At 50.8% G+C, this 12,034-nt stretch overlaps 2 protein-coding genes across 3 annotated transcripts in view; one reads left to right on the forward strand and one right to left on the reverse strand.

The window, feature by feature from the left end:
* Positions 1-12,034, forward strand: part of IFT81 (intraflagellar transport 81) — a 188,216-nt gene that overhangs the window by 12,953 nt on the left and 163,229 nt on the right. The window lies entirely within an intron of this gene.
* Positions 8,501-12,034, reverse strand: part of P2RX7 (purinergic receptor P2X 7) — a 43,198-nt gene continuing 39,664 nt past the window's right edge. For both annotated transcript variants that reach the window (XM_062182163.1, XM_062182164.1), the window contains one exon: positions 8,501-11,073. In XM_062182163.1, coding sequence (XP_062038147.1) covers positions 10,576-11,073 — 498 coding nt within the window. In that variant the 3' untranslated portion in view covers positions 8,501-10,575. The remainder of the gene's footprint in view (positions 11,074-12,034) is intronic.

Consider the following 12,034-nt stretch of genomic DNA (forward strand, 5'->3'; position numbering starts at 1 on the left):
AGCTTCATGTCTACAAGCTACTGGCTTATCTCTTCTTCGCTGCAAATCTCTGCTCATTCTCTCCTAAAATGTTCCGCTCACTCATTCTGTTGGTTATCTGGCCACTCTGGGGATCTCCCATGCAATATTTTCTCAGCAAAATATTGCATACGCATTTGGTGGGCTAGCTGATCCAAGTCTCTACTTGGGACTCAGAATGAAAGAATAATAAGACCATGCAAAAAAGTATTTTTAAAAAAGGATTTATTGCCGGCGCCATGGCTCACTAGGCTAATCCTCCGCCTGTGGTGCCGGCACTCTGGGTTCTAGTCCCGGTTGGGGTGCTAGTTCTGTCCCGGTTGCTCCTCTTCCAGTCCAGCTCTCTGTTGTGGCCCAGGAAGGCAGTGGAGGATGGCCCATGTGCTTGGGTCCTGCACCCGCATGGGAGACCAGGAGGAAGCACCTGGCTCCTGGCTTCGGATCGGCGCAACGCACTGGCCGTAGCGGCCATTTGGGGAGTGAACCAATGGAAGGAAGACCTTTCTCTCTCTCTCTCTCTCTCTCTCTAACTCTGCCTGTCACACACACACACAAAAAATTTATTTATTTAAAGGGTAGAGTTAGAGAGAGAGAGAGAGAGATCTTCATCTGCTGGTTCATTCCCCAGATGGCCACAGTGACTTGGACTGGGCCAGGCTTAAGCCAGGAATCTAGAATGCTCAGGTGGGTGGCAGGGGCCCAAACACTTGGGCCATCTTCTGCTGCTTTCCTAGGTACATTAGCAGGAATCTGGACTGGAAGTGGAGCAGCCAGGACTCAATTCAGTGCCCATATGGGTTGCCAGTTCCTCAAGCAGTGGCTTAACCCAGTTTGGCACAATGCCAGCTCCACTTTTTTTTTTTTTTAAGTTTTATTTTATTTGGAAAAGGAGAGAGAGAGAGAAACCTTCTATCTGCTGATTTGTTGATTTGTTTCACAAATACCCTCAACAGCTGGTGATGGGCCAGACTGAAGCCAGGAGCCTGGAATTCAGTCCAGATCTTCTGTGTGGATCCAACAACTTGAGCCATCACCTGCTATTTCCCGGGGTATGCATTAGCAGGAATCTGGAACAGAGAATGAAGCCAGTACTTAAGCCCAGGCACTTACATATGGGAAATGGGCATCTCAAGCATTGGTTTAACCACTGAGCCAAATATCTACCCCCTAATAAATCTTTTTATTTATTTATTCTTTATTTGAAATGCAGAAAGAGCGAGAGTGAGCATGTGTGCTTCTACCTGCTGGTTCACTCCCCACATGGCAGCAACAGCCAGGTCTGGGTCAGGCCAAAGCCAGGAGCTCCATCCTGGTCTCCCACCTGAGTGGCAGAAGCCCAAGCACTTGGGTTATCCTGTACTGCTTTCACAGGCACATTAGCAGGAAGCGGGATCAGAAGTGGAACAGCTGAGATTGGAGCTGGCATTCTGATAGGAGATTCTGGTGTTGTAAGCACTGAACCACAGCAGTGGCCTCAGAATCTCAAAATCCCACAATTGCCAAAATATCATTGAGCTTCTTCTTTTGTACAATTTCCATTTTTTTAAAAATTTTTTTTTATTTTTTTTTTATTTTTGACAGGCAGAGTGGACAGTGAGAGAGAGAGACAGAGAGAAAGGTCTTCCTTTGCCGTTGGTTCACCCTCTAATGGCCGCCGCGGTAGCGCGCTGCGGCCGGCACACCACGCTGATCCGAAGGCAGGAGCCAGGTGCTTCTCCTGGTCTCCCATGGGGTGCAGGGCCCAAGCACTTGGGCCATCCTCCACTGCACTCCCTGGCCACAGCAGAGAGCTGGCCTGGAGGAGGGGCAACCGGGACAGGATCGGTGCCCCGACCGGGACTAGAACCCGGTGTGCCGGCGCCACAAGGCGGAGGATTAGCCTGTTGAGCCACGGCGCCGGCCCAATTTCCATTTTTAAGCATACAGTTTAGTGGCATTTAATGTACTCACAATGTTGTACATCTATCACCATTTATCTACCTCATTCCAAACAGAAGGTTCCTCATTCATCAAACAGTATCTCCCATCCCACTCCCCCTTATGGAGTACAGTTTCATTTAGAAGTGAAAAAGAAGCAACAGAGTTAATTCCGATAGGAGGCAGGCATGGTCCTTCCAAGGAAAGAACATTTACCCTGGATCTGAGCACCAGGGAGCAGGCTGGGAGGGGCTGGAGGGAGGGCCCGCCAGGTAGAGGGACAGCAAGGACAAAGCAAGGGGAGGGTTCTTTCTGCTTCTGTGAATTTGCCTGTCCTGGGAAGTTCATGCAAGTGAAATCGAACAATATTTGTCTTTTCATGTCTGGCTTATTTCACTTAGCATAATGTTTTCAAGATTCATCCACATTATAGCATGTATCAGAACTTCTTTTCATGACCAAATACTATTCCGCTGTATGTGGACAGACCCCAGCGTGCTACTCCTTGTCTGTTGATGGATGCTTGGTTGTTTCTGTATTTTGGCTGTCGCCAGTGGTGCTGCCGTACACATTCACGTACACATAGCTGAGCCCCTGCTTTCTGTCCATGTGAGTGTGTCCTGGACGTGGAGTTGGAACACCCTGTGGCACTTCTGTGCTGAACTTTTGAGGAAGCACCAAACACAAGTGTTAGATTTTTGCATTCAAAATACATTTGTCACAATTAAGAGAAGGAAAAGAGGTATCACGCTCACCACATTCCAAATCCTGATCGAATCACTGAAAACAAACTGTGGTTGAGGAAAACCCAAACGGAAACTTTGGCGCTCAATTTCTGGATTTCAGGAGAGGCTGCTCACTCACCTTTTCTGCTGTTTCTGAGAGCTTCTGGCCTTACCTGTGACGTATTCAGTGAGGAATGAGGTGGTGGCGTCTGGGTCCCACTGGTTCACTCTGGAAATGTCTGCCACAACCAGGACTGGGCCAAGCCGAAGCCAGGAGCCAGGAACTCCATCCAGGTCTCCAATTTGGGTGACAGGAACTCAAGCACTTGAGCTGTCATCTGCTGCTTCCCAGGCTGCATTATCAGGATGCTGGATAAGAGATAGAGAAGCTGGAACTTGAACCTGTGCTCCATGTGGGTTACCAATGTCCCACCCCCATGGCACCATTTTCAGTAGTCGCAAACTTCTGTTATGTGTTTGTGTCCTTCCTTCCTTCCTTCCTTCCTTCCTTCCTTCCTTCCTTCCTTCCTTCCTTCCTCCTTTCCTCCTTTCCTCCTTTCTGTCTGTCTTTCCACACAGAGAGAAGGAGAGGCAGAGAGAGACAGAGAGGTCTCCCATCCGCTGGTTCACACCCCAGTTGGCCACAATAGCCAGAGCTGCGCCGATCCAAAGCCAGGAGCCAGGAGCTTCTTCTGGGTCTCCCGCATGAGTGCAGGGGCCCAAGGACTTGGGCCATATTCTACTGCTTTTTCAGGCCTTAACAGAGAGCTGGATCGGAAGTGGAGCAGCCGGGTCTCGAACCAGTGCTCATATGGGATGCTGGCACTGCAGGCGGTGGCTTTACCTGCTATGCCACAGTGCCAGCCCCTGTGTCATTTATTTAAGCAGTCTCTTATGGTTGGACTTAAGGGGATTTTTATAAATTCTTCCTTTTCTTTCTGTCACCTCCATCACTTGAGTAGTCCAGGTAGCCTGTAGGGTCACTGCTATATGAGCCAAGAGGGCTTCTATGATGATCTTTCCTGGGGGCTCTCCTTCCCATCCATGGTCCCTGTGCCTGTCTGAGGAATCTTCTTCAGTCTTTGCTTTACTCTTGTCCCTGGTCAGCTCAAGAGCAACTGCATCTTGACTTTGCAACCGGTCCAAAATCATACCTTCCCTTTAAGGTTCCCCCAAATCAGCCATGAGGGATCTTCTGCTTTCTTCCCAAGTTCAGGAGCCAGTCAGGTCTGTGTGTTATGTCAGCACCTGTTGTGCTCATTTCTTCCAGGGCCTGGCTGTGCCACTGGACCTGCTAGGACCACTTCTTTTCATTCCGCTGGGCATGCCCCATGGCTTTGTCTCTTGAGGCTCCACTTACCTCTCCAGAACTTCATAAAGCCCTGGAGGTTGTGCCTGCCTGTGTGGATCACACCTTTGCCTGAGCATCTGTGTCAGCAACACGGGCCCACACACTGTGTGAAGCAGTAAAACCAAGCCTTTGTCCCCCACTGGATGGACTTAGAAGGCAGGGAGCAGTCTTGAAGGTCCCAGTCCTGCTGGCCCCCTGACCCCTAGCATCTAGAACACACTCCTCCCCTTGCTTTGTCCTTGCTGCCCCTCTGGAAGGCCCTCCCAGCCTGCTCCCTGGGGCTCAGATCCAGGGTAAATGTCCTTTCCTTGGAAGGACCACCCCTGTCCCCTGCCAGAAGTAATTCTGTTGCTTCTTCTTTTTATTTCTAAAATATTTATTTATTTATGGGAGGGGAAACTCCCCAAGTGCCTGCAATGGCTGGGAGTGGCCAAGCCAAAGCCAGGAACTCAGTCTGATCTCCCACAGGGGTGGCAGGGACTCAGCTACTGAGCTACCACCTGTTGCCTGCCAGAGTGCTCCTTAGCAGGAAGGTAGAATCAGGAGTGGAGCTGGGACTCACACACAGACATCCCATATGGATGTGGCCATCCCAGTTGGTGATTTAACCGCCAGGCCCACAGCCTGCCTCACTCCATTGCTTCTGTCCCAGCGTTCTGCTTGTTTGCTTTCACTCCCTTCATCCCAAGCCATCCTCACCCCGTTTCTTTACAGACTGATTGCCCATTTCTACCATATTTAACCTTGGGAGAGCCTGTCCTGTTCTCTCCTATTTACCTCTTGCGTCTGCACAGTGCCAGGGTGCTCAACTAATGAGACTGGAGAGAGTGGCGAAGGAGGAGTGAGGCGTCAAGGATGTGCTTCGGGTTTCTCGCTGGGCTGGTGGCAGGTGGTGGTGCTGAGCTTGGGAGTTCTGGAAGAGTACTCACGGATAGCGAGAAGCAACAGAGGTAGTGATGTCTCTTTGGTACCCATATGAGTCGCCTCATAACAGCTTACGTGGAATATATATGGGCCTGGAGCTCAGGAGTAATGCTTGGGCACTGTAGTCCCTATGCCCTTGGTTGGTTGGTTATTTATTTATTTATTTTTAAAGATTGATTTATTCTTTTGAAAGTCAGAGTTACACAGAGAGAGGAGAGGCAGAGAGAGAGAGCGAGCGAGAGAGAAGTTTTCCATCCAATGGTTCATTCCCCAATTGACTGCAATTGGCTGGAGCTGCGCCGATCTGAAGCCAGGAGCTTCTTCTGCAGGGGCAGGGGCCCAAGGACTTCTTCTGCAGGTGCAGGGGCCATCTTCTACTGCTTTCCCAGGCCATAGCAGAGAGCTGGATCAGAAGTGGAGCAGCCGGGTCTCGAACTGGTGCCCATATGGGATGCCAGCGCTTCAGACCAGGGCGTTAACCTGCTGCGCCACAGTGCCAGCCCTATGTCATTTATTTATTAAAAGCTGCTATGGACGTGGGAAATGCAGACTCCTCTCTGTAAGTCATAACTGTTCTAGGGAAACCTGATTCATAACCCTCTCAGACTAGAAAGCAGGAAACTGAAAGAACACAGTGAGAGTGAAGGAAGATCTGTTGAGTCACAGGACCCTCGGGGATTCCCGGGAGGACGACTGGCTGGGGCAGACCAGGGATGGAGAACACACAGCACAGGGTGAAACCCCGCCCACCCAGGTCAGGGGGTCACTCGAGTAAATGGAGGTGGTCCCAGTTCCTCGTTGGCTTCAGCGTGTAGGACTCTGGGCAGAAGCCAAGCCAAGCCTCTAAACTGTGAGGTCTGCTCTAATTTTTGGCCTGGATTTAGGGATGTTTTAGTCACCTCTTCTTCAGCCTGTTGGTGAGGCAGGGGTTCCCAGCTTAGGGTCATAGCCACACACCCAACGCTGCACAGATGAGATCAGCTGCAACTATTAGTGACATAGGCCTCCAGAATGGGAGAGGAGACACAGCATACCCTGGAGGGCCACCCAGGAATTACCCCCAGGAGGGAACAAGCAAGGCAAGTGGGAGGCAGACTTTGTAGTGTTTTTTTTTTTTTTTTAAGATATTTATTTGAAAGTCTGAGTTACACAGAGAAAGAGAGGCAGAGAGAGAAAGAGAGAGAGAGAGGTCTTCCATTCCCTGGTTCACTCCCCAATTGGCTGCAGTGGCCAGAGCTGCACCAATCAGGAGCCAGGAGCTTCCTCTGGGTCTCCCATGTGGGTGCAGGGGCCCAAGGACTTGGGCCATCTTCTACTGCTTTCCCAGGCCATAGCAAGAGCTGGATTGGAAGTGGAGCAGCTGGGACTTGAACCAGCGCCCATATGGGATGCCGGCACTGTGGGCGGCAGCTTTAACTACTACGCCACAGCGCCAGCCCCAACTTTGTAGTCTTAAGAGGGTGAGTGGTCCCTGGTCCCTCAGGGATAAGCAGGGATGGAATTAGGCCCTCTTGATGCCTCTTGATGGGGAATGTTGTTTGATAGATGACATGTTCCAGGGAAGGGTTGGGGAGAGGAACTTGGGGTCAGGCCCTTCTAGGACCTCCTGATTTCATCAAGAGTCAAGGTAGCCAGTTCCTGGGATCAAGTCCTGCCTCCACTTCCCATCCAGCTTTTTGCATGGGAGGAGCAGACAATGGCCCCAAGTACTTGGGTCCTGGCCCTCCATATGAGAGACCTAGATGGGAGATTCTGGCTTCTGATTTTGGCATGGTTCAGCTCGGGCTGTTGTAGGCATTTAGGGAGTGAATCAGTGGATGGAGGAACTCTCTCTCTCTCTCTGCCAAATCAGTGTCAACTTTTTTTTTTTAAGATTTATCTATTTATTTGAAAGGAAGTTAGAGGGAGAGTCAAGAGAGAATGACAGAGATCTTTCATCTTCTGGTTCACGCCCCCAACAACAGCCAGGGCTGGGCCAGGCCAAAGCCGGGAGCTTCATCTGTGTGTCTCACATGGTTATGGGGACACAAGCACTTGGACCATCATCCGCTGCTTTCCCAGCGCATTAGCAGGGAAGTGGAGCAGCCAGGACATGAACAGGTGCTTAACCTGCCACACCACAATGCCTGCTTCAATAAATCCGTCTTTTTAAAAAGCCGTGAAATTGTAGACCTCAATTTTAGGCCTTCCTGTGTGGGCTACCACAGTGGATCTCCTAACCACCCTTGTCGTTTGGTTTGGTCCTCTCCTGCCCACAGCCTGAAGCTTGCAAAGTGGCCACATCCCCACCACCTTGAGACAGGGGTTTTTCTCAAAAGTACACCGAGAATTTCTTCCTTTACTCTAGCAGCTCATCTTTTTGTGACTTGCTAAGAGGAAGTGAGAAAAGAGAATCAGCCCATTTGGCTGCGTACTTTGGGCAACTTTCGTGGAGCGGGGAAGCCTGAAATGAGAAGAAAACTATGTATCTACGGCCATTCCCAGATCACTTCTCATACAGCAAGCAGAGGAATCTTTATTTTATTATTTTCTTTAAAGACTTATTTATTTAAGAGGCAGAGTTAGGGAGAGACAGAGAGGAGAGAGGTCTTCCATTCTTTGGTTCACTTCCCAAATGGCTGCCATGCTGGAGCTGGGTGGATCTGAAGCCAGGAGCCAGAAGCTTCTTCTGGGTCTCCCACATGAGTGCAGGGGCCCAAGCATTTGGGCCATCTTCTACTGCCTTCCAAGGCACATTAGCTGGGAGCTGGATCCAAAGTGGAGCAGCCAGGACTTGACCTGGCACCCGTATGGGATGCTGGTACAGTAGATGGAGGCTTAACCTGCTACATTACAGCGCTGGCCCTGGACCTTTATTTTTTAAAAGTACTCCTCTAGCCATTTGTTTTCCATTTTTGTTTATTTTCATTTTATTTGAAAGGTAGAGAGAGAGAGAGAGATCTTCCACCTGCTGGTTCATGCCCCAGATGCCCATAACAGGTAGGGCAGGGCCAGGCCGAAGCCAGGAGCCTGGAACATCATTTTTTATTCAAACAGTCAAGCTAAACAAGAATACTTCTGCTGACACGTGAGAATTAGGAAGGTTTAAACAGTGGTTTCCTTTAGAGAGAGAAATGCAAGTGTGTTGCCAATTCCACACAGAATCAGTCAGGCTGTGGCAAGAGAACAGATCTCTCGGGAGACAGAGACAAAGCAGTGGATCCTGGGCTGTTACCATGGTCAGAGAATGTATTCAAGTTCAATAAAACAGATCCTGCAGCAAGTGACTCTGCCTTTGGTAGTGATGCTACTTTAGGCAGTAGTTGAAAAGCAAGAACACAGGCACAGCTGTGGAGGTGTCTGAGGTGACATCAGCCCCTCACCCAGAGCATCTGTGGGCAGGTGGAGGAGGATAGGAGAGTTTGCCAAATCCTGACTCCAAATGGGGCCTTTGTAAGTGACGGAAACACACCAGGAGTAAGGCAACAAAGATGAAGGTATACAGGCGTAGGCACATCAGAATAAAAACCTGCAGCAGTAACATAGAATTTTTTTTTAAAGATTTTATTTATTTATTTGAGGGGCACAGTTACAGAGAGAGGAAGAGACAGAGGAAAAGGTCTTGATCTGAAGCCAGGAGCCAGGAGCTTCTTCTGAGTCTCCCACGTGGATGTGAGGGCCCAAGCATCCTCTGTTGCAGTCCTAGGCTATTAGCAGGGAGCTGGATTGGAAGAGTAGCAGCTGGGACACAAACTGGCACCCATATGGGAATGCCGGCACTGCAGCAGAGGCTTAGCCTACTACACCACAGCGCCGGCCCCAGCGTAGAATTCTTAGAGTAAAAACATCACAGTTTTGAAGAAGTCAGATAGAACCTACTTTTCAAAAATATCTGTGAAAAGGTAATAAAAATGAAAGTTCAATCTGGCATAATTAACTTGATTCCTGAGTTTAAGGCCAGAAAAAACCTTGGGTCAATAAAAGAAGGTTTTTATTCATGCTATTCTACATTTTATTCATTACTGGCATTCATACAGTGGTAGAAAGCTGCTGGTTTTTAAAATGTGTCAAAAAATCTTGGAGTATGTGTAAAACAAACTCGCAGATTCTTCATTGGCCACGGTACTGAACAGTGGGCTGTAAACTGTGTCTTAGTCTGGCTGTTGAGAGCCACATGAACAGCCGGCCGCAGTGAGAAAGCCATGAGCAGATGATCCTGGAGCAGGACCCTCAGCCCCGCGACTCTTCAGGCTCACATTCTCAGCAGTTGATGCACAGACATGGAGGAGGGTTGGGTGGGGGCTGCTCTCTGAGTTCCATCCAGACCACACCGGTTCTGACCGGCGGCAGAGCACAGGACAGGAAAGGCACATGCTGGTTTAGAACGGCAGCAGTCACTTCCAGGCGCAGACTTGCCCTGAGGCCTGGAATGCACTGGGTAGCTCAGCGGTTAGAGCGGACAGGGTCCAGGGCTGGTCTGGTGAGTTACCCAGTTGGGTCTGTAGCCCTCCTAGAATGTTCCATAGAAACCCTGAGGGGCTCCCAGAGAACCTTAGAACCAGAGAAGGAATGGTTTCAGCTTCAGGCTCGCTCTCAGTGACACTGCCGTACAAACTGACTTAGACGGCCACTCGGCCCTCTGGGCAGACAGGAGGTGTCTGTCTCACTTGGAGGTGTCTCAGGCAGTCTCAGTGACATGTCAGCAGACTTCCTGTCTCCCATGTTTGCTGTCTGGGATGAGGCGACTGGAAAGCTGGGGGCTGGTTGGGCACTGTGCTCTCTGCCTGCCTGCTGGGGTTCCTCTCTCCCAGCAGGGAGGAGAGTTAGATTGCCCCAAGGCAGGAAGTGAAAGCTGCCAACAGTCCTGAAAGGACTCAGTATCAAGTTATGCAAGGCAGTCAGAGCTGCCCATGCTCCAGGGGAGGAGACAGAACCCCTGGGCCTCTGCCCCCACGGTGAGATGCTTTGTGTGCAGGTGGGTCTTCATACATGAGCAGACAGTGTGTGGACACCATCTCAAGTCCCTGCCGCATCTCTGTGAGGTGGTCAGTTTTGATAATGAGGAGACCATGAGACCACGATGCAGACACTGAAGGCCTGGGGTCCACCCACTCCCTGGGGGAGAGAATTGACACTGGAATCTGAATCTCTTAGCTCAGTCCTTGCAGAGCAGTTCTGGTTGGTTCAGCCAAGTCGCTGTGCTGGCACGTACAGTTGTCTTTGGGTGTCTGCAGGAGGCTGGTTCCAGGAGCCCCCTCAAGCTTCAAAATCCACGTCTTTTCTATAAAACAGTGTAGTATTTGTGTGTCATCTCCACACATCCTCCCCTATCCTTTCAGTCAGCTCCAGGTTCTTTATAAACCCCCCAAAACAGTGCCTGAATTTCACTTTGTGTGCATTCAGCATAGAACTCGACGTGCAGCAAATTCAAGTTTTGTCGTTTGGAACTTTCTGGAATTTTTTCCCCCCAAATATTTTCAATATGTGGTTGATTGAGTCTGTGGATGCAGAGCCCATAGACATGGGGTGGGGCTGGCTGCTTAGAGCTGCAGAAGAGGAGAGAACACTTCCCTTTGGCTGAAAGTTGGGCGACAGATGCTGTAGGGGAAGTCGGGGCACTGGCGGAGGGAACGTGAACGCGACTTCCGCAGCCCCGTGCTGTCAGTAAGGGCTTTTGAAGCCACTGTATGGCCCTTCACTCTTGGGAAACTCCTTTCGGATCCTCCAGCGGCAGCAGCTGGGCAGGATGGCAAAGTCAGCCAGGTCCTGGGAGCCGAAGCGCCAGGCGATGTAGCACCTGTAGGCGCAGTGTCGCAGCTGGCTGGTGGTGGCCTCTGCATCCAGTGCCAGCAGGGGCTCCTGGTAGAGCAGGAGGAACTGCAAGGTGGGCTTGGATAGCACAAGCTTCCCGAACAGCTGGGAGGTGGTGACGCAGGCCCCTGGCTTTCTCCGGCAGCACAGCTCCTCCAGGCAGCGGTGGCTCGCAGGGAGCTGGGACGGCAGGCAGTTTCCACACTGGCACCAGCCCGGACAGTCCCTGGATCTAGCAGTCTCCCCTTCACAAAGTGGCTGCATTTCTTCTGCTTGTCCGGGAGTTGGGTGTGGGTCAAGGAAAGACAGGGGCAGCTTGGACAAGTCCGTGAAGTCCCTCGGGGGTCTCTGAAAAAGTCAAAATTCCCAACCCATCAGCAGTGATAACCCTAGGACTCCATCATCGTATTCCTATGCTAATTTACAGCATTACATTCATTGGGCTAAGTACGGTGACTTCCATTTCATTTAAGTCTTTGAAGAACCTCATGAAATAGATACCCTTGTCTTCATTCTGTGGATTTTGAAAGTGAAATTTAGGAAAATCCAGGCTTCAGATCAGGATGTCACCTCTTGGCCTGGCCACCCTGGCTAGCCACTCAGCTCCCGGGCAATCACTTACCGCACTGTGACATGTTATATTCTTCAACAAACTTGTTACCACCCGAAATGATCTTACTAATCTGTGTGTTTGCTTGGTGATGATAACGGTGATGATGATTCTTTTTCTATAAGAAAGCAGAGATCCTGTCTGCTTTGCTGAGTGCTGTGTCACCAGGCCCAGCATATAGGCGACAGGCCTTGTGCCACCTGGCTCCTTCTGCTGGCATTCTGCGTGTCAGCCTCCAGGAGGAGCTGCCGGAACGGCCATGTCTGTGTGTGACAGAACCTTTGTTCAAGGACAGTCTGAGTCAGGCATACTCAGGACCTGAGTAGTTCTCGTAGCAGGAGTTTGGCCTGAGGGTTAAGAAACCTGTTAAGATGCAAACGTCCCCCATTCTGGCTCCTTGCTAATGTGAACCCTGGGGGGAGTGACCCGTGGTCTAGATACCTGGGTCTCTGGCACCCACAGGGAGACCTGGATTAAATTCCTGGCTCCTGGCCGGCGCCGCAGCTCACTAGGCTAATCCTCCGCCTTGCGGCGCTGGCACACCGGGTTCTAGTCCCGGTCGGGGCACCGATCCTGTCCCGGTTGCCCCTCTTCCAGGCCAGCTCTCTGCTGTGGCCAGGGAGTGCAGTGGAGGATGGCCCAAGTGCTTGGGTCCTGCACCCCATGGGAGACCAGGATAAGTACCTGGCTCCTGCCATC

Source organism: Lepus europaeus, chromosome 23 (assembly GCF_033115175.1).
Source record: "Lepus europaeus isolate LE1 chromosome 23, mLepTim1.pri, whole genome shotgun sequence".
Taxonomy (NCBI): Eukaryota; Metazoa; Chordata; class Mammalia; order Lagomorpha; family Leporidae; genus Lepus; species Lepus europaeus.